Source organism: Homarus americanus, unplaced genomic scaffold (genome assembly GCF_018991925.1).
Source record: "Homarus americanus isolate GMGI-L3 unplaced genomic scaffold, GMGI_Hamer_2.0 scaffold46583, whole genome shotgun sequence".
NCBI lineage: Eukaryota > Metazoa > Arthropoda > Malacostraca > Decapoda > Nephropidae > Homarus > Homarus americanus.
Window position 1 is genome coordinate 232,139 of NW_024731675.1, and position 22,222 is coordinate 254,360.

The window sequence follows — 22,222 nt, forward strand, 5'->3', positions numbered from 1 at the left end:
TCATCATCATCATCATCATCATTATCATTTTCCAAAGTAACGACACAATTGGGAAAGAGTCCATCAACCAGACTGTGATTGGCCGGATAGCATGACATCATTCCTCCACAAGTAAAGTAAACCTGACCTGACCTGACCTGACCTGACCACCCCGATACCTACCAAGAGCCACGCGGGACATCTTAGGGTCGCGGTTCTTGAGGTGCTGCAGACACATGGCCAGGAAGTAGTGCCAATTACTGAGGAAAAAAGTCTTCTGGGAAACACACAGTAAACAGGTCACCAGGGGGAAGATGGCCAGACGGTGCTTGTTCTTAGTGGCCATGTCCAGGGTGGTCGAGTACAGCATCTCCACGAAGTACTTTAGGCACGGCACGTTGACCTCGTTCTTCACCGTCTGTAGAACGACAAGATGGTGGTAAATTAGACACAGGGGAGTGAGAGATAGAGGAAGTGGGAGACTGGAAGGACTGGAAGATACTGGAAGGTTGAAGGACTGGAAGGACTGGAAGGACTGGAAGGTTGAAGGACTGGAAGGACTGGAAGGTTGAAGAACTGGATGGTGCAAGGATTGGAATGACTGGAAGATACTAGAAGGTTGAAGGACTGGAAGGACTGGAAGATACTGGATGGTGCAGGATTGGAATGACTGGAAGATACTGGAAGGTTGAAGGACTGGAAGGACTGGAAGATGCTGGATGGTGCAAGGATTGGAAGGACTGGAAGATACTGGAAGGTTGAAGGACTGGAAGGACTGGAAGATACTGGATGGTGCAAGGATTGGAATGACTGGAAGATACTGGGTTGAAGGACTGGAAGGACTGGAAGATACTGGATGGTACAAGGTTGGAATGACTGGAAGATACTGAAGGTTGAAGGACTGGAAGGACTGGAAGATACTGGATGGTGCAAGGATTGGAATGACTGGAAGATACTGGAAGGTTGAAGGACTGGAAGGACTGGAAGATGCTGGATGGTGCAGGATTGGAATGACTGGAAGATACTGGAAGGTTGAAGGACTGGAAGGACTGGAAGATACTGGATGGTGCAAGTTGGAAGGACTGGAAGATTGGAAGGTTGAAGGACTGGAAGGACTGGAAGGACTGGAAGGTTGAAGGACTGGAAGGACTGGAAGGTTGAAGAACTGGATGGTGCAAGGATTGGAATGACTGGAAGATACTAGAAGGTTGAAGGACTGGATGGTGCAAGGATTGGAATGACTGGAAGGTTGAAGGACTGGAAGGTTGAAGGACTGGAAGGACTAGAAAGAGCCACCACACAAACCCTACGTACCGCGGCCACAGGAACCAGTATCTCCACGAAGAGACCAGCCAGGGCGTGTTTGATGTCCTTGTCCCGCACCTCCAGGAAATACTGCGCACACTCTTGCATGAACTGGAACGACGCCTCGAACTCCTCAATCGGCACCATCTGTCGGGCGAAAGTTCGATCAAAATTTACCACATTGTACTCTGGTTGGCGGTGAAAGGGGGGTGGGGGGTGGGGGGTGGGGGAATCGGGGTATTTGTTTAGTGGATCATTAAGTCAAGGAGCTGTAGTTAATGTACAGTTGTGGGGGTTCTACAGTTCGCTGCTTTCGTTCCGTCCCAAACTAAAGCAGTATCAACCCCTAATGAGACTGAAACAACAGCACAAGTCAGGCTGTAGTCAGTTCAGAGATCCATTCCCCCTGACTGAGCTTCACCCCAGGGAGACAACTTATTAACCCACGAGTGTACAGTATATGACCCCAGAGAAGCAATAACAGGATGGGTACTGTATAACAAATGTAAACTGACCCTGACCTGACCTGACCTGACCTAACCTAGCATGTTTTAGTTAGTTAGATCAGTTATTTTGTTTTATACAGTAAATAATTGTGAATAATTACTGGTGATCTGGAGTTAATAATAATTATTATTATTATTATTATTATTATTATTATTATTATTATTATTATTATTATTTGTTTAATTAATATTATACTACTGTAGTTTTTGTATTTGTAGATCTGTAATGAGTAATACAGTATATGTAGTCTACATCTTTAAACCTAACCTAACCCATACCTAATCTAACCTAACTTAACCCAACCCAACCTAACCATTGACCTTTGACCCAGAACAGACATCAATCACAAACGAACCTTGACCCTAAAGAACTTCATTCCCATCAGGAGAGACGTAATGCTCTGTGTTGTGACGGACGAGGCTTCCCTCGACCGTAGTTCCTTCAGTTCGGCCATGAAGCGTCGACGCACTGACTGGAATCTCGACTGGGCCAGGACGCCAACGACCTCAGCGTACAGGTCGGCGATGATGTTGATGTTCTCGCCGTTGGGATTGTTCTGGACGCTGCGACACGGACATTTTGAATTAATACTTAACCCCTTGAGTACGATGATGGTAGCCCCCTTGAGTACAAAAAGTTACCCCTAGAGTACAATATCAGTTAACCATGTTTATCTTGGTATATAAATACATACAAATATACATACCATTCCATTTATACATACACACACACACACACACACATACATACATACATACATACATATATACATAAATACATACTATACATATAAGAACAGCCCAGTCCCAACCATTGTAAAAATTATCAATAACTTGTAATCACTCCCAGTCAATCTTACCTTTTGTACAGTCACTATGTTGAACTGGCCTGTAGTATGACCTTCTCCCCGCTACCTTTTGTACTGTCACTATGTTGAACTGGCCTGTAGTATGACCTTCTCCCCACTACCTTTTGTACTGTCACTATGTTGAACTGGCCTGTAGTATGACCTTCTCCCCACTACCTTTTGTACTGTCACTATGTTGAACTGGCCTGTAGTATGACCTTCTCCCCACTACCTTTTGTACTGTCACTATGTTGAACTGGCCTGTAGTGTGACCTTCTCCCCACTACCTTTTGTACAGTCACTATGTTGAACTGGCCTGTAGTATGACCTTCTCCCCACTACCTTTTGTACAGTCACTATGTTGAACTGGCCTGTAGTATGACCTTCTCCCCACTACCTTTTGTACAGTCACTAACTGGCCTGTAGTATGACCTTCTCCCACTACCTTTTGTACAGTCACTTGTTGAACTGGCCTGTAGTATGACCTTCTCCCCACTACCTTTTGTACTGTCACTATGTTGAACTGGCCTGTAGTATGACCTTCTCCCCACTACCTTTTGTACTGTCACTATGTTGAACTGGCCTGTAGTATGACCTTCTCCCCACTACCTTTTGTACTGTCACTATGTTGAACTGGCCTGTAGTATGACCTTCTCCCCACTACCTTTTGTACTGTCACTATGTTGAACTGGCCTGTAGTATGACCTTCTCCCCACTACCTTTTGTACTGTCACTATGTTGAACTGGCCTGTAGTATGACCTTCTCCCCACTACCTTTTGTACTGTCACTATGTTGAACTGGCCTGTAGTATGACCTTCTCCCCACCTAGTTATTATATTTGTATCACTTATATTATTGGTCAATCAAGTGACCCATATCACCAATTATGTAACTGTATATTGTCACCCTTCTGGCTGTCATGTTCTTTCAATAAACCGTTAATTATTATTATTTATTACATCCATACAAGTATATATACATTAATTTATTTGTCCCTTAAAACCTTCAATAAAGTGTAATTGATGCCACAGTTTTACGTGATATGACACGCACGCATGCACGCACGCACGCACACACGCGCACACACACACACCTGCCACACACTACTGATATAACACATAAGGTTTAATTAGCCCTTTGAGGATGATGGTTTAACTGCACTGTAGATTGTAGTTTAAACCATTGTCCTTCAAGGGGTCATAGTTTAAACCACCGTCCTTCAAGGGGTCATAGTTTAAACCATCATCCTCAAATTGTTGTACCGTAAACCATCATCTTCTTGGTGTTATACTGTAGTTTAAACCACCGTCCTCAAGGTGATAATTTAAACCACCGTCCTCAAGGTGCTAATTTAACCCACCAACGTCAAAGTGTGTTAGTTTAAACCACAGACAGTCACCCTATAACTCACCCTTCTCTATACTTAAAGTGCTTGAAGGCAATGTCCTCAATGTGCTTCACCAGGTCGTCGTGCCCCGGGTGAACCGACAGTTGACGCAGGACCTCGATCAGCACCAAGCAGAATATAAACTCTACCGCCAGATCCCGACGTTCCTGAATCGTCTCCCGGTCTATGTTCGATCCTGCGTCCACTCTGGTAATGAGGCGGTTGTTGGTTAGGATGTAGTTATGACGGCGGTTTGTTATCGGAGTGAGGTCAGTTCAGGTTAACTATAGACAGTTTCTAATACATATTTACCCTTTGCTTTTACTGGGATCTTGTTTGAACTTGGCGTCGGTCGCGCCCCATTCCACTCCCTGACGATCGTACCACGCGAAGAGTGTACGAAGGAGCGACGGCAGGCAGTGTTCGGCCACGCAGCCAAATGCGAGCAGCAGCTGATCGAAGGTATAATCCTCGCCTCGCTGCAGGCTCTTCGACAAGGTACGTTCCTGGTGTGAAAAGAGGATGACAAAACTAGAAATAGCACATCCACGACCTAACACATCTACAACTCTAACACCCTTCACTATGGGGACGTAAATTTTAATATTCTATTCAACTAACACCACCCTATTACAGCTAGTACAAGACCCTATTACAGCTAGTACAAGACCCTATTACAGCTAGTACAAGACCCTATTACAGCTAGTACAAGACCCTATAGAACAAGACCCTATTACAGCTAGAACAAGACCCTATTACAGCTAGTACAAGACCCTATTACAGCTAGTACAAGACCCTATAGAACAAGACCCTATTACAGCTAGAACAAGACCCTATTACAGCTAGTACAAGACCCTATAGCCCCTAATACTCACTATAACTTCCTGCATGACTGTCTCGATCTTCTTCTCGGCCATGACCGTGTACTCGGCAAAGAGCGTACGCATGACGAACTCTCCCGGGCGCAGGTCAGTGTCGATGTGGACCGTGGCGGGGAACTGGGCCCTCTCCTTCCGGGCGCCCCAGGGTAACAGAGTCGATCCCTGGCTGCCAGTGCTCCCGCCTCCTCCACCAACGCTGTTTTCCGTGCTGGAGTCTGTGGGGGGAGAAATATCAAAACTAGTCTAACTTAATCTAGTTTAGTTTAATCTAGTCTAACCTTATCTAGTCTTACCTAATATAGTCTTACCTAATCAAGTCTAACTTAATCTAGTCTAACTTAATCTAGTTTAGTTTACTTTAATCTCACGTAATCAAGTCTAACTTAATCTAGTCTAACTTAATCTAGTTTAGTTTACTTTAATCTCACATAATCAAGTCTAACTTAATCTAGTCTAACTTAATCTAGTCTAACTTAATATTGTCTAACGTAATGTAGTTTAACTTAATCTAGTCTAACTTAATATTGTCTAACTTAATATTGTCTAACATAATCTAGTTTAACCTAATCTAGTTTAACTTAATCTAGTCTACCCTAACCTAACCTCACCCTAACTACCCCACTACTACACTCACCAGAGACAACAGTGTGTGACCTATCAGATAAAGGTTCAGCCGAGTTAGTGCCGGTGTCATGCGTGGACGACAACTGGTCATTTTCGTCGTCGCTGTTCATCTCCAGTATCTCGTCCTGTCCGGCCTCTCGACCATCTCCCGGCCCGCGTTCCCCCACCTCCTCCCCATCTGCGGAACCATTTACACCAAGTTGACGAGGGTTCGGTAACGTGGATCATATACGCTGCATTTTATTAATTTGGAGCAGATTTCAAATACGGCAATAATAAATGTAAGTTAATTAACATTTTTATGGTGTATAGTATAATGTAGTGCAGGAATATAAGATACATACTTGTGTTGGTCGGGATATATTAAATGCAAGGTTAGCAACACGCAAAAGGAGAATGGAGAGAATACATCGCCGAGGCTGTGTTAATTCACCATATTGAGTATCCAAATATACCTTCGGCAATAAGGCCTCCCTACACCTACACCACAGGCTAATTTGGAAGAGCTCTCAACTTTGGATGAGGAAACTGAGGAAGAAGAAATCCCAGAATCCTCCACTGATCCTCCTCTCATTGGCTGGACTGACTGCCAATGACCCACATCTTATAGAACAAAGTGAACTTAATGATCTTGTATGTGATCTCTGTCTGTCAAAGCAGCGGGCGGAACTTTTAGCATCAAGACTGCAGGAATGGAACTTGCCAGCGAAACAGACAATAATTTATGTTTTTAGGGAAAGAAATATTACATTATCTTCATGTTACAGTAGGCAGGAGTCCCTCTGTGTGTACTGATGTCAGAGCCAGGAGAAACACCTGACCAGAGGAACGGCGGCTTTTATAGATTCCTCCAAGTTAAAGTTTGAAAGCAGTATTGTTGTATAATGGGAACCAGGGGCCGGTATACACAAAACTTTTATGCTAGTGACATAATAGTAAAGTTAGCTAGTAGTAAAATGTAAAAGTTATGCACAAAGCTTAACTAGCAAACTTTTACCGCACAAATAGTTGTTTGTCAAGTACCGCTAAACAGCGCTAAAAATAGCAGGGGTTTATCATATAAAATGGTCTTTTGGCTGAATAACCTCAAAGAAAAGGAAGCCTAGCTGGACAGTGGCGGCCATTGAAGAGAAAAAGTTAATATTTAATGGTCACTTGAAGACTTTCCTCAATAATAAAGACAAAAGAGAGTTATTTTTTGTTATCAAACCGTCACCTTTTTATGAATTGTTTTTCTTACCATTTAGTAAATCTCGTCGAGTAACGAAAAAATATACTTGAATTAAGCGGCGCATTCCAAAAATAAACGAGATATTCCCAATTTATTAGTTGTAAAATGTCTCAATTTGATGTAATGGTGCTCGAGAGGTTTTATTTATTGTTTATTATATTGATATAAAATTCAATACAATATGTGCATAGAATCTGATTAATATTTTGTGATGGGCGGGGAAGAGAGAGTGGACCAAGTGCATTATACATAGAAAACTTACTTGGGTAGAGGTTAAGTTACTCTGATAAAAATACTTTCTCAACTAAAAGTACTGTACTAATTCTTTATGTTGGTTAATTAAAAGTCAAAGTACATTTAAAAAGTTAATAAAAGTAGTGAAGCATCTGGAATAAAAATACAATTGATATTAAAATTTAAGTAGACAATAGTAGTTATCCAGACAGCTGCCCAAAGATACCAATAAAGTTATAATACTAATAATAACAAACTAAATACAGTAAATACTAAATATATTAACTAAGGTAGACACTAAAAGCACTTCAACTTAATAACATTCCCAGACATGTCAAGACCCCATTCTAATATGCTCGAGGGAACTGTCTTGAGCAAACGTGTGACAATACAGTTGACATGATATAATTTGTTAACTGAAGCAATATGGAGATAACTGAAGCAATATGGAGATAACTGAAGCACACATGGAGATAACTGAAGCAATATGGAGATAACTGAAGCAATATGGAGATAACTGAAGCACACATGGAGATAACTGAAGCAATATGGAGATAACTGAAGCAATATGGAGATAACTGAAGCACACATGGAGATAACTGAAGCAACATGGAGATAACTGAAGCAATATGGAGATAACTGAAGCACACATGGAGATAACTGAAGCAATATGGAGATAACTGAAGCACACATGGAGATAACTGAAGCAATATGGAGATAACTGAAGCACACATGGAGATAACTGAAGCAATATGGAGATAACTGAAGCAATATGGAGATAACTGAAGCACACATGGAGATAACTGAAGCAATATGGAGATAACTGAAGCAATATGGAGATAACTGGAAGCATATGGAGATAACTGAAGCAATATGAGATAACCCCAGCTATTAAGGGAGAGATAAAGCACACACATGGAGATAACGAAGTAATATGGAGATAATCACAATATGGAGATAACTGAAGCAATATGGAGATAACTGAAGCAATATGGAGATAACTGAAGCACACATGGAGATAACTGAAGCACACATGGAGATAACTGAAGCACACATGGAGATAACTGAAGCACACATGGAGATAACTGAAGCACACATGGAGATAACTGAAGCAATATGGAGATAATCGAAGTAACACATGGGAGATAACTTAGTTACTGACATGGAGATACACCAGTTAAATATGGAGATAACTGAAGCAATATGGAGATAACTGAAGCAATATGGAGATAACTGAAGCAATATGGAGATAACTGAAGGACACATGGACCAAAATATGTGGCAGGACCAGATGTTTTATTTTGATCTACTGAGTAAGGTCATGACGTTAAACACAGAATACAATTGAACATCGTCCTCAATGAAAAAGACGGTAGAGTAGTCCGCAGATTTTCATTTTTTTACGGACGGATCATCAGCAGCTTAACCCTACCCTAAACCAAGACCTACCCACGACTCTCTAGACACAGACAAGGCATTAAGGGACGCGAGACCGACAGACCATAACAACTTACCGCAAGGCTCGTGTACATAAGCATCGCTGGAATTTATGATGCGGTATACGGCGGTCGTCATCTTCCGAATGGGACTCGAAGCGATGTTATATGTCTGACGAAACATTGCGGCCCGATAACGTCTTTTAGAAACACAACCGCTTCACACTTCTCCAGATAAAATTGTCAATATTGTCACCACACACATCACCAGTGGCTGGATTTCCTCAGTGTTAAGTCGTATCAGTGTTAATTTCTTTCACCTTGGAGACATCACTTTCGATGTCTTATTTGACCGACGCCAGATGATTTTATTCAGCAGACAGAACCCCATACAAAAGGGGTTAAAACTTACCAAACGAGACTAAAACAATCTATTTCTCTTCAAACACGACATCGAGAATATAAATACACCGTCGATACGCTGCAGTACGCACAGAAAAACATCTATGAGGTCCATGGAGCGCTCATAAAAACAACGACTACCACCAATGCACGTTCAAACAACTTGAGTCTGGCTTATCACCCGCTATCTCTCACCTGATAACTTACAACTGAAGATAAAAGAGATATGACAGAGGTAACACAAAGGATAACAATAGTTGAGTCACCTGATGATTAACCAACCTCACCTAACCTAAGCTAATCTAACCTAAACTAACCTAACCTGATTATTAACCAACCCAACCTAACTCAACCTTATCTAACCTAAGCTAATCTAACCTAAACTGACCTAATCATAACCTAACCTAACCAAGCAACCTCACTCACCCAAGCGTAACCTAAATTACTCTAACCTAACCACCACAACCTAGGAACTTAACTCACCCTAACATATCTAAACCTAACCTGCTGATTAACCAAACTAACTTAACTCATCCTAACATAACCTAACTTACCCTAATATAACCTAACTTAACATAATCGAACCTAACCAAACTTAACTTCTAACTTAACTTATACTAACCAAACCTAAATTCTAACATAACTTATCATAACTTAACCAAACTTAACCAAACCCAACCTAAACTAACATCCCATCCTAACCTAACCAAACCAATCTAAACCCCCCCCCCTTCCCAGGTAACATCAAGGTGTGTTTAATTAATCCTCAGATAAAATAAACTGCGTCAGGTAATCGTCACAAGATACAAGTCCATCACAACAACACGGTAACATTTCTGCCGTAACTTTCACTAACCGTCGGCAACTACGTAAACTGCACCATCGGACGCGAGGATTGGGAGACAAGACTACTCGACACGTATACAGTGAAACCCCCATATAACGTACTTCTCTCTCCATATACTCAATTAGATGGAGGTTTCACATCTTATGGACCCTTGATATAATGGACTTTCCTCTCAATTCATTAAATAGCGTTTTCACTGTAACCCCCCCAAGCAGTTAATAGAATTCTAAAAATATCGAGTTACTTTCAAAATACAGTTACCGTCATCTAGTACAATCGGACAAACATTACCGCACTATAAACATTAAAATAAATACAAATATATATACATCTCATCGTGGAGAATGTATATATGTACTCTCCATATATATATACAACTCTGATATTTATATTATGGAATATTTGTTAATAAGACGTGTGTTAAGGGAGATAATTATGGCACTACTGATTGTCACAGCTACCAGATCAGTCAGCGACCACACCAGCAACGACACACTACCGCAGCTACCCGGCCAATCAGGGACAGACCACACCAGCAACGACACACTACCGCAGCTACCCGGCCACTCAGGGAGAGACCACACCAGCAACGACACACTACCGCAGCTACCCGGCCAATCAGGGACAGACCATACCAGCACGACAAACTACTCGAGCTACCCAGCCAATCAGGGACAGACCATACCAGCACGACAAACTACTCTAGCTACCCGGCCAATCAATACCTTGCTTGGACGAAATGAGGCGATCGAGAAGTAACTTTTTGAAGACGGCAACGCCCGGAGCCACAATTCTGCGGCCTAGGCTCGGGGAGAGTATAGGGGAGTGGAGTGAGGAGCCTTCCCCACTTGAATGGAGAGAAGAAGTGGAAGAATTGTTGGGTATTTGTGCGTGAGGTTCTTTACTGTCCTTGTCGTCCCTGCGTCTGTGACTGGGGTACGTTCGTGGTCGTGTCCATAAAGCATGCAAAATAAAAATGGATAAACTTTTACTCTCTGTGCCAAAAAAATAAACCAACTTTTACCTCCTGTGTAAAAAAAATAAACCAACTTTTACCTCCTGTGTAAAAAAAATAAACCAACTTTTACCTCCTGTGTAAACAAACCAACACCCTTCACCCCCACCCATGTACACACACTCATACAGACACAGCTAAGCCAAGACACCATCATTATACAAACCAGTCAGTCGAACGAAACATCACCCAAGTACTGTATGAACCTTATAGGAGAAGCCGGAGGATTCTGGAGAGTCAGCTCGATGGTCTGGTGCATCCCAACATGCAGCCGATACGCAGAGCGAAACTGTGTCCTCTGCTGTCCCCGGCGAATTGTTGTTGTTGTTGTTGTTATTGTTTTGATAGCCCGCGGCATGATCAGCGGCCGTCGGAGATTAGCGGGGAGCGCTGTCCTCTTCATGTTTATTAACTCGGGCGGTAAACTCTTCACCGAGTCAGATTATACGACGGTGAGATAATCATCCGGTTCAGTAATGCAGATTGAACACATTTAGTTTCATCCTGCCTGAGGTTTCTGGCCTGTGTATAAGACTTCACTCTAAGACCTTTATATAATTTGTTATATCTTGATCAGGTAAATGTTCCCTTACGTTACCTGGGCAGTCAATAACGGGCTCTTCAATATATATAATACTTGGTTATTATATTTCAGTTTTCAGTGTGTGTGTGTGTTAGACAGACTAAAACACAGTACACTCACTCACTCACCCACACAGCCACACTAGTAAGAGCTCCTGTCCACTACCACACTCCTGCTGCCTTACCACAAACTCTGACTGAGAATAGCAAGTCATTTCAACCCTTACACACAACTAACATAAGGTTTAAATCACCCTCCATCACCAGTGTATGGATTTAAACACAGGAAATCAAATGTATGTTCTTTTAGGTAAGTTTTCACAGCTTGCCTCACCAGTAAAGGGAATTCTATAACCACTTCAGTAACATAAACCTTTTAAGGAAGCCAACAGGAAGAACTGCAACTCTGTGTAAGCTAATCTCTTAAGGTAATTATATGAGGCAGTAAGTAGGGCAGGTGTGTGTGTGTGTGTGTGTGTGTGTGTGTGTGTGTGTGTGTGTGTGTGTGTGTGTGTGTGTGTGTGTGTGTGTGTGTGTGTGTGTGTGTGTGTGTGTGTGTGATGGTCTCAAAATGAAGCCTTATATGTTAGTATGAGCCAGGCTACAGTCTAGTTCACCTGGCCTCTCTCTCTCTGTCTCTCTCTTTCACTCACTCTTTTTCACTCTTATTGTATCTCTTTCACTCTCAATCTCTCTCTCTTTCACACACACATCTCTCATTCTCTCTCTTTCACTCTCTCTCTCTCTCTCTCAGTAATAAACAGGTACATATATCAAGCCAACAGTGAGGACCAGTGTACAGTGATAGACCAGCCTGCTATGGTAACTCTCTGTGATGTGAGGAGAGAAAATATCAATGGACGATCATAGCGATTGTTACAAGGTGTATTGGTGCTCTTCTGTATACACAATGTTCTTTTTCTGTTCAATATCAGAGCCTGTTCAACACCAGAGCCTGTTCAACACCAGAGCCTGTTCAACACCAGTGCCTGTTCAACACCAGCCCCTGTTCAACATCGGAGAATAACCCCCCCCATCTCCCCCACACACAACTGACCTGGGGGAGGAGGTGGGGTCTATAACGGTAGAGGTCAGGAGGCAGTAGAAGCTATGGTAGCTTGTGAGGCTGAGGAGCTGTGCGGAAGTGGCTAGGGCGGCGGGCGAGCTGGGAGGTTAACGATCACCTCGCTACAGCCTCGCCAAGCCAGCTATCAACGAGGTCGTCCGGGTCGTCCATATTTCACATGTCAACTGCGAGCGGATCGGAAAAAAGGTAAACAAATTAATTTCCGATAAATGACTACAATATGATAAATGGCAAAGGTGAAGGAGACGGTTAGTACCAGAAATAACTTATGGAGATAATATTTCCATTGTACTGAACACAAATATGGAAATAAGAATGTGTGGAACCAATTAAAACTGACCTAACCTAACCATAGAGCTAGTTTAACCCAATATCCCAATTATTATTTTCCTCCTAATTATAATAAACAGAATTTCTTAATATATGGGGGGAGTACGTGGGGCTAGGATATTGGGTTAGGTTTCTTTGGTCAGGTTAGGTCAGGTTAGGTTTCTTTGGTCAGGTTAGGTCAGGTTAGGTTTCTTTGGTCAGGTCAGGTTAGGTTTCTTTGGTTAGGTCAGGTCAGGTTAGGTTAGGTTACATTAGGTTAGGTTCTATTATACGCCGCCTCTTCCACTTTAACAAGATGTGGGAACAAATGAACCAACTCCTCCTCCTGGTGGTGGTGGCAGTAGTTCCCCCACACATTACCCCAAAAACATTAATAATATAAAATAATGAATAAAACACATAACATAACGTGAAATAACAACAACAACCATATGATCATTACATTACCCTAATAACTCCATCACAACACAAACACAGCTTCTCTTATCTTAAAAAAGGTTTATAATATAAGATAAAAGTTGTATAGGATCATATAGAGATAAATTAAAGGTTTAAATGGGAAGAAAAATCTGACATTACCTCAACAACTCCCTCACAACAAACTCCTTCTGAAGTGCGAAAACCTTACACACTTCTTAAACTATTATAAATCTCTATATAACTTCTATATTCAATTGATTTAATGTGATTTAGAGATTATAGATGAAATTATAATGATTATTTTATTATCCTAAACCACCTTCACTGGATAAAACACAATAGGTAGGTGAGTAAATAGCATAATATATGATCTACTGTTTATATGTAAATTTAAAATTGTTTTACCTTAAACGTCCAAAAAATAATATATTACTTTGATTTTACGTTTCAAATTGCATAACTATACTTAAAACTTTTCATTAAATAATAGTTATTTGTTAAAATTTCAGGTTTTTCCAATTGGTTTTGGTCTTTATGCTACTTTTCGCATTTCAGAAACCTAGAGGAAAATAATCGTCCATTACAGTATATTTGATGTTACAAGATTACCACGACAATAACTTATAATATATTGATTTTTTCAGTTGCAAAAAATAACTATATATATATTATAAACTTTCCAAAAATACCTAATAAATATAAATTATGTTATTATAGGTCATTACATATCTCATTATATGTTTTAAGATAATAATGATAAATTACTATACATGTTCGTGGAACTTGTTTAACATAAGCCAACTTGTAAAGTAAACACAACAACCATGTCATCAAGTTGTTTATTTCCGTCTCTTTAACCACCGACTGGTCTCCTTTATCATCTCTCTACTGACAAACGACAAACAGCTGCCAGTTATAACATCATCTTCAAGTAACACCAAGAAAAATATCAACGAAATAATTATCATTTATATTTAAACTTCAAATGTTATTAATATATAACTAAATAGGATGGGTTAGGTTAGGTTAGGTGGGAACATTGTGTACCTAGACAGTGTAGGTATAGTGTGTACCTGGACAGTGTAGGTATAGTGTGTACCTAGACAGTGTAGGTATAGTGTGTACCTGGACAGTGTAGGTATAGTGTGTACCTAGACAGTGTAGGTATATAGTGTGTACCTAGACAGTGTAGGTATAGTGTGTACCTAGACAGTGTAGGTATAGTGTGTACCTGGACAGTGTAGGTATATAGTGTGTACCTAGACAGTGTAGGTATATAGTGTGTACCTAGACAGTGGTATGGTAGTATGTACCTGGACAGTGTGGGTATAGTGTGTGCCAGACAGTGTAGGTATATAGTATGTACCTGGACAGTGTGGGTATATAGTGTGTACAGACAGTGTGGGTATAGTGTACCTAGACAGTGTGGGTATAGTGTGTGCCTGGACAGTGTAGGTATAGTGTACCTCAGACAGTGTGGGTATAGTGTACCTAGACAGTGTAGGTATAGTGTGTACCTAGACAGTGTAGGTATAGTGTGTACCTAGACAGTGTGGGTATATAGTGTGTGCAGACAGTGTGGGTATATGTGCCAGACAGTGTGGGTATATGTGTGTACCTGGACAGTGTATAGTGTACCTGGACAGTGTGGGTATAGTGTGTACCTAGACAGTGTGGGTATAGTGTGTACCTAGACAGTGTAGGTATAGTGTGCACTAGACAGTGTAGGTATAGTGTGTACCTAGACAGTGTGGGTATATAGTGTGTACCTAGACAGTGTAGGTATATAGTGTACTCAGACAGTGTAGGTATAGTGTACCCAGACAGTGTGGGTGTGTGTACCTAGACAGTGTGTATAGTGTGTACCTAGACAGTGTAGGGTATAGTGTGTACCTAGACAGTGTAGGTATATAGTGTGTGAGACAGTGGTATATAGTGTGTACCTAGACAGTGTAGGTATAGTGTGTACCTAGACAGTGTGGGTATAGTGTGTACCTAGACAGTGTGAGGTATAGTGTGTACCTAGACAGTGTAGGTATATAGTGTGTGCCTAGACAGTGTAGGTATAGTGTGCCTGGACAGTGTAGGAGTGTGTACCTAGACAGTGTAGGTATAGTGTGTACCCAGACAGTGTGGGTATATAGTGTGTACCTGGACAGTGTAGGTATAGTGTGTACCTAGACAGTGTGGAGTATAGTGTGTACCTAGACAGTGTAGGTATAGTGTGTACCTAGACAGTGTGGGTATAGTGTACCCAGACAGTGTAGGTGAGTGTACCTAGACAGTGTAGGTATATAGTGTGTACCTAGACAGTGTGGTATATAGTGTGTACTAGACAGTGTAGGTATAGTGTGTACCTGGACAGTGTAGGTATAGTGTGTACTAGACAGTGTGGGTATAGTGTGTACCTAGACAGTGTAGGTATAGTGTACTGTACAATGTAGGTATAGTGTGTACCTAGACAGTGTGGGTATAGTGTACCAGACAGTGGGTATATAGTGTACCCCAGACAGTGTAGGTATATAGTGTACTCTAGACAGTGTGGGTATATAGTGTGTACCTAGACAGTGTGGGTATAGTGTGTACCCAGACAGTGGTATAGTGTGTACCTAGACAGTGTGGGTATATAGTGTGTACCTAGACAGTGTAGGTATATAGTGTGTACCCAGACAGTGTAGGTATATAGTGTGTACCTCAGACAGTGTAGGTATAGTGTGTACCTAGACAGTGAGGTATAGTGTACCTAGACAGTGTGGGTATATGTGTACCTAGACAGTGTAGGTATATAGTGTGTACCTGGACAGTGTGGGTATAGTGTGTACCTGGACAGTGTGAGGTATATAGTGTGTGCCTGGACAGTGTAGGTATATAGTGTGTACCTGGACAGTGTGGGTATAGTGTGTACCTAGACAGTGTGGGTATAGTGTGTGACCTGGACAGTGTGGGTATAGTGTGTGCCTGACAGTGTAGGTATATAGTGTGTACCTGGACAGTGGTGTGTGCCTGGACAGTGTGGGTATAGTGTGCCTAGACAGTGTAGGTATAGTGTACCTGACAGTGTGGGTATGGTGTGTACCTGGACAGGTATATAGTGTGTTCTGGACAGTGGTATAGTGTACCTGACAGTGTGGGTATAGTGTACCCCAGTGTAGGTATAGTGTACCTGACAGTGTAGGTATAGTGTGTACCTAGACAGTGTAGGTATATAGTGTGTACCTAGACAGTGTGAGTATATAGTGTTTAGATAGTGTGGGTATAGTGTGTACCTGGACAGTGTGAGGATAGTGTGTACCTGACAGTGTAGGTATAGTGTGTACCTGGATGTGGGTATATAGCTAAATTAGAGTGGGTATATAGTACCTGGACAGTGTGGGTATATAGTGCCCAGACGGTGTGGTATAGTGTACCTAGACAGTGTGGGATATAGTGTGTACCTAGACAGTGTGGGTATATAGTGTGTACCTAGACAGTGTAGGTATAGTGTGCCTAGACAGTGTAGGTATAGTGTGCTCTAGACAGTGTGGGTATAGTGTACCTGGACAGTGTGGGTATATAGTGTGTGCCTGGACAGTGTAGGGTATAGTGTGTGCCTAGACAGTGTAGGTATAGTGTGTACCTAGACAGTGTAGGTATATAGTGTGTACCTAGACAGTGTAGGTATATAGTGTGTACCTAGACAGTGTAGGTATATAGTGTGTACAATCACCACCCGGCCAGCCCAGGTACAACAAGTTAACAAGGAGACACAGGTAAGGTTCAGTCTGGCCAGCAGTACAGTGGAGGGCCGGACCATCTCCAGCGATCACTTCTTCTAAATTTGACCAAGTTGAAAAAAAAGTTCAAAGTCCAAAGTTATGGTGAAGAGTTTTTGTGTTGGAAATAATAGAGTCTGAGGAGATGACATCTTTTATTTTGACCTGACATTATTTACAAAAGTGTGTGAGGTGAGGCAGTGAGCTGGTGTACATTTCCCTTCAAGTCTTCACCACAAGATACTTACATCAAATATCTTCATGTTTAGGATGTGATCGACTTGAACATAATCAATGTTATAACTCTTGTTTATTGTGATGACTTGAGGCCGCAACACCTGAGGCCGGAACCGACGCATCTGACGCAATACATATTTCACGCTACAATAAACAATATTTCAATTACATCCAATTTGAATCTTCCAAGTTTTATCCTAGAGGGAAGACATTTTCCCTCTCCCTAGAAAGACGGGCAGTCGTGTAACGGGTATTAGCCGAGCCGAGAAAATCATAATACCCGCCTACGAACGTCACACGTCTGGTTCTGGCCAGGAACAGACCAATGAGCGAACAACAGACCTTACAATGAGCTGAACAACGAGACTTACAATGAGCTGAACAACAGACCCTCACAATGAGCTGAACAACAGACCTTACAATGAGCTGAACAACAGACCCTCACAATGAGCTGAACAACAGACCTTTACAATGAGCTGAACAACAGACCCTTACAATGAGCTGAACAACAGACCCTTACAATGAGCTGAACAACAGACCCATACAATGAGCTGAACAACAGACCCTTACAATGAGCTGAACAACAGACCATTTCTACCCATAATATAACATAGTGTGTCTTGGAAAATGGTGTACTGTACATAGTTAGTTTCATACTTGACAACATATGTACTGTACAGCTATTACCAACAAAACTTATTACAATAATTATACAGGGGCTGTGAAATACCTGGCCTGTAATAAATATATTCTTATTGTGGTTCAGTCACAAGTTTACACCAACACAGTGAATAAGTTACAAGTTCATGAGCCAATATGACAAAGTATTTACAAGAGTTCAGCAGCCAGAGTCGAAGCCGTTGAAATATTATCGCTCGTTAATGACCGAGTCGGCGAATAATTTCCTTCAGACGAGTAAGAGTCACAATTGTCGGGGAAAGACCCAAACCCCGTGATGGAAGGACAAATCATACTTCTATATACAGTACAATACATGATGGACACTGGTGCCAGGTTCAGGAGTTGGCTCAAACAACTCCCCTCCCCCCCGCCTTTTCTCACCAGATGCCACATTAGACTGAATCACATCAATTAGTGTCAACACCAACTGGTTCACTAACAACCCATACATAATCCTGCTGAGTGGTAAAACACCTCACTCGACCGCCTGTCATCAGTGTACCAGGACTAGTGACCTGTTAAGTGCAGGTAATCTACCATACATACAGTACAGTATAGTACTGTACTGTACTGATACTGTACTATACTGTACTATAGTTCCAGGTTTATGGAGTGCTGTGGCAACCAAGCAGCAGTCTGTGTACAATGGTGATTTTTTAAAAGTTCATTTAGCTTTTCCTTAATGGTTTTAGCTTCATTTTTCATCAACACTGTACAGTATACAAATGTTGTTTGAAGTACAGTAGTACAGTTGTTAAATAAGGCAGATGGCATGGTTTATGGTACAGGCAGTTGTGAGTTTGCTTCAGCCAACTGACTTAACATGTAGGCCATAACTCTACACTTGTGGGAATATTCTAACTTGGGTGTAGGCCATAACTCTACACTTGTGGGAATATTCCTTGTTTTTCAGTACAGTATTTTATATTAGTTTTGTGTCTGTAATAGTGCCAGAAGACTCGTCAGTATAGCCACATCCCCTCGCCAGGGAGTCAACAGCTGGGGCTTCTTTCTCAAACACTCGTTGCATTACACGCCAATCTCCCCCCATCCACTCAATACAAAAATCACTGTTTGTGCTTGTTCATGAGTTACAGCATTAGCACTTTGTCCACCCCACCATTCTTATCACTACCTTTTGCAGTCTGTCTGGGAGGGAGGCCACAGTATTATACACAATTTGTTGACGATTTCTGCGTAAACGCCGCCGCTCATCCTTTGTGTGCTGGAGGGGTGGCCGAGTCATAGTCCGTCTCCCACGACCTAATGATGGGGTTAAGATCACACCCTTTGCTCAGCCACTCCACAAGTTGTATGTCTGGTCAAAATCTTTACTCCCTCAAAAAAAAAAAACAGCTTTCTGAGGGATGATTTTTTTGTGGCCCAAATTTCACAGCTTTGAGCCAATTGCTGTCCGGGCACTGTTTAGATCATGGTGCCTAAATATGTGTATCTTAAGGTTACCCTTTAGTGCAAAAAGCATGCCACACACATCACACTTAAAGTTTTTAATATTGTTGTGCACAAGCATATGTCTCTCCAGAGAAATCTTCTGTGTAAACTGTTTCCCACATTCATCACATTTAAACTGTTTAATACCCTTGTGTGTAAAGCTGTGTTGCTTCAGATTACCCTTTAGAGTAAACTGTTTCCCACATTCATCACATTTAAAATTTTTAACACCTTTGTGCACAAGAATGTGTCGCTTGAGATGGCTGTTTTGTGTAAAATATTTACCACATTCATCACATTTAAAATTTTTAATACCTTTATGCACAAGAATGTGTTGCTTCAGATGGCTCTTTTGTGTAAAATCTTTGCCACATTCTTCACATTTAAAGTTTTTAATCCCATTATGCACAAGAATGTGTTGCTTCAGAGAACTCTTTTGTGTAAAATGTTTCCCACGTTCATCACAATTAATGTCATCTTCTTTACTTGACATTGTGAATCTCTTAGTTACACTTGGTCCTGGGATGTGACGTCACAGTGTCTGAAACAATATATTTTGCCTTAGGTAATATTGTCAACACATGAAGAGTCAACAGTAGAAGTTAAGACCTGGACCAACTTCTGCTGTTGACAGTACAGTATAGAACAGTCCTGTACAGTACAGTACTAAATTAAAATATTCTAAATGTAATTATAAAGGCTTAATTAAAGGTGATCATGACTTACACGAGAGTTTGGGTCAACTATACGACATACAACAGCCGTGGTTGTATAAAATATTTTTCAAAATACGTATTTTCGAGTCCTGACGTTAGTGATCGTGCTGTGTACTGACAAATTTTCGTTTGTAATTCCCTTTAAAATGGCTGGCAAGCTTAAAGTGAGAGTTCTTGTGGTGCTGAGAAGAAAAAGAAACACCCATTTTAGAATTTCTATGTATTATTTTCGCTTTTTCGACTTAAGACCTGGTCGTCGGGACGGAACCCCGTCGTAAGTCGAGGAGAGAATGTTTTGGCCAGTAGGGTTACAGCCGAGATAAGAAAACCAAAGAGAAATAATGAACTGAAGGTAGCAAGGGAGGTGAAGTCAAACCCCAAGGGATTCTATCAAATGTATCAAACTAAAACACGAGAAAAGATTGGACCAATACAGTCAGATACCGGCGAGCTGACTGATAATGACGGAGAAATGAGCAATAATCTGAATACATATTTTTCAACAGTTTTCACCACCACCGAAAATTTAAACATGTTACCCGAGGCACCGACTCTATACAGAGATAGTGAAGAAAATAAATTAAGCGAGATAGTAGTGACTAGTAACGATGTTAGTAAGCAAATAGACAAACTAAAGCCTAATAAGTCACCAGGTCCCGATGAGATATTTGCCAGAGTATTAAAGGAATGTAAGGAAGAGCTTAGTATGTCCTTAGCAAAGTTGTTTAACATGTCCTTAAAAACGGGTGTAGTACCAGAATCCTGGAGGATAGTGAATGTAATACCGATTTTCAAGAAGGGGGATAGATCACTATCCTCTAACTACCGTCCAATCAGTCTAACATCAATTGTAGGCAAATTACTGGAGGCAATCATTTCAAACCCAGAGAAGCACAAGTTCTGACAGTGAATCATGGTTCATTGATCAAGTTCTACTAACATAACTCATAAACTTCGTCCTTCACACCGACTCAACCATCAGTGATCACTCTTTGTGTTTCAGTGAACCAAAAGATATAAACCAAATCACACTCATTCCTCAACCTCTAGTCAGCTACTTGTTTGAAGTGTACAAGGTAAAGTTATTGTTTCAGTCATCCACCTAACCTAACCTAACCTACTAAAATTAGCTGGATGACAGAAACGATAACAACAACCACAGGAACAACACATTGCTCACCTCAGGAGCCATACTGGTTAAAACAGCAAGTTTACCTTATGTGATGTAGCCTGAGGGCCAGGGTGGCCACTATATTAAGGCCAGGGTGGCCACTATATTAAGGCCAGGTTGGCCACTATAAGGCCAGGGTGGCCACTATATTAAGGCCAGGTTGGCCACTATATTAAGGCCAGGGTGGCCACTATATTAAGGCCAGGTTGGCCACTATATTAAGGCCAGGGTGGCCACTATATTAAGGCCAGGGTGGCCACTATAAGGCCAGGTTGGCCACTATAAGGCCACTGGCCATCACTAAACAACACCACCTGGTTTGCTCCACCAATACAACACATTAACTCACCAATGGTCCAGGAGTCGTAAACAATACAGTTTGTTGTGACGCTCAGGCGGCCAAGCCAAGCCAGGGCCATTGTCTGTTATATCATTAATTTTACTTTTTATTTATAACTAAACAACTCAAAACTATTTAAACTATATTATATACAGTAAATAAGATTATTATTATTATATAAAATAATGTTTTATTCCATCAAAAAGCGATATATTAATTATAAACAAACGTTAAGTCAGCGGCAGGACAATCGGACAAGAGAGTCAAGGAACACAGACAGGTGACGTAACTCTCCTCTAACACCATTATCATCTCCTTGGCTGTGACGTCATAGAAAACCTTTAGCCTGCTTGGGTAACTATGGTAAAATGTTCTAAGTCAAAAAAAATGGACAAAATTAAATGGTGTTCAGGGAAGCTCAAACCAGGGGCAGGGATTAGATAGAATATATGAAACTAAACGGAAAACCAATAAAATAACTACAAATAAATGATAGATGATAAGATAAGAGGAAGTGAGGGTTACAAACAACTTAAATATGCAAATAAGATTAACTAAATAGATAAAACAATTAGGAATGTAATGAAGAAATAACTTGTGTTTAATCGAAATGTCCTTAAACATGACCAAATTAAATCAGGTTTAGGTAGGTTATTTTTTTTTAAACATGAAAAATTAAACCTCAGCAACGAGATGATGAACGTAACACACAGACGAATCCCACTGAGCTGAGGGCGTGAGGGAGCAGTCAGCGTGGG

At 41.2% G+C, this 22,222-nt stretch overlaps 2 protein-coding genes across 2 annotated transcripts in view; both read right to left on the minus strand.

The window, feature by feature from the left end:
* LOC121867639 (protein furry-like) overlaps window positions 1–12,395 on the minus strand; it is a 36,323-nt gene extending 23,928 nt beyond the window's left edge. Inside the window, exons 1-8 of the mRNA XM_042367655.1 lie at window positions 12,336–12,395; window positions 5,542–5,709; window positions 4,902–5,122; window positions 4,339–4,532; window positions 4,051–4,233; window positions 2,147–2,354; window positions 1,294–1,431; window positions 163–397 (exon numbers count right to left, since the gene is read on the minus strand). Of these exons, the coding sequence (XP_042223589.1) occupies window positions 163–397; window positions 1,294–1,431; window positions 2,147–2,354; window positions 4,051–4,233; window positions 4,339–4,532; window positions 4,902–5,122; window positions 5,542–5,641 (1,279 nt within the window). The 5' untranslated portion in view covers window positions 5,642–5,709; window positions 12,336–12,395. The remainder of the gene's footprint in view (window positions 1–162; window positions 398–1,293; window positions 1,432–2,146; window positions 2,355–4,050; window positions 4,234–4,338; window positions 4,533–4,901; window positions 5,123–5,541; window positions 5,710–12,335) is intronic.
* A 6,780-nt stretch (window positions 12,396–19,175) lies between these two features.
* On the minus strand, window positions 19,176–19,730 carry LOC121867640 (gastrula zinc finger protein XlCGF8.2DB-like). Its single transcript, XM_042367656.1, has one exon. The coding sequence runs from the start codon at window positions 19,728–19,730 to the stop codon at window positions 19,176–19,178; it is 555 nt and encodes a 184-aa protein (XP_042223590.1).
* Between the last annotated feature and the right edge of the window lie 2,492 nt (window positions 19,731–22,222).

Excerpts from the sequence above, each read along its gene's own strand:
- LOC121867640 (XM_042367656.1), bottom strand. The coding sequence starts at position 19,730 with ATGTCAAGTAAAGAAGATGACATTAATTGTGATGAACGTGGGAAACAT.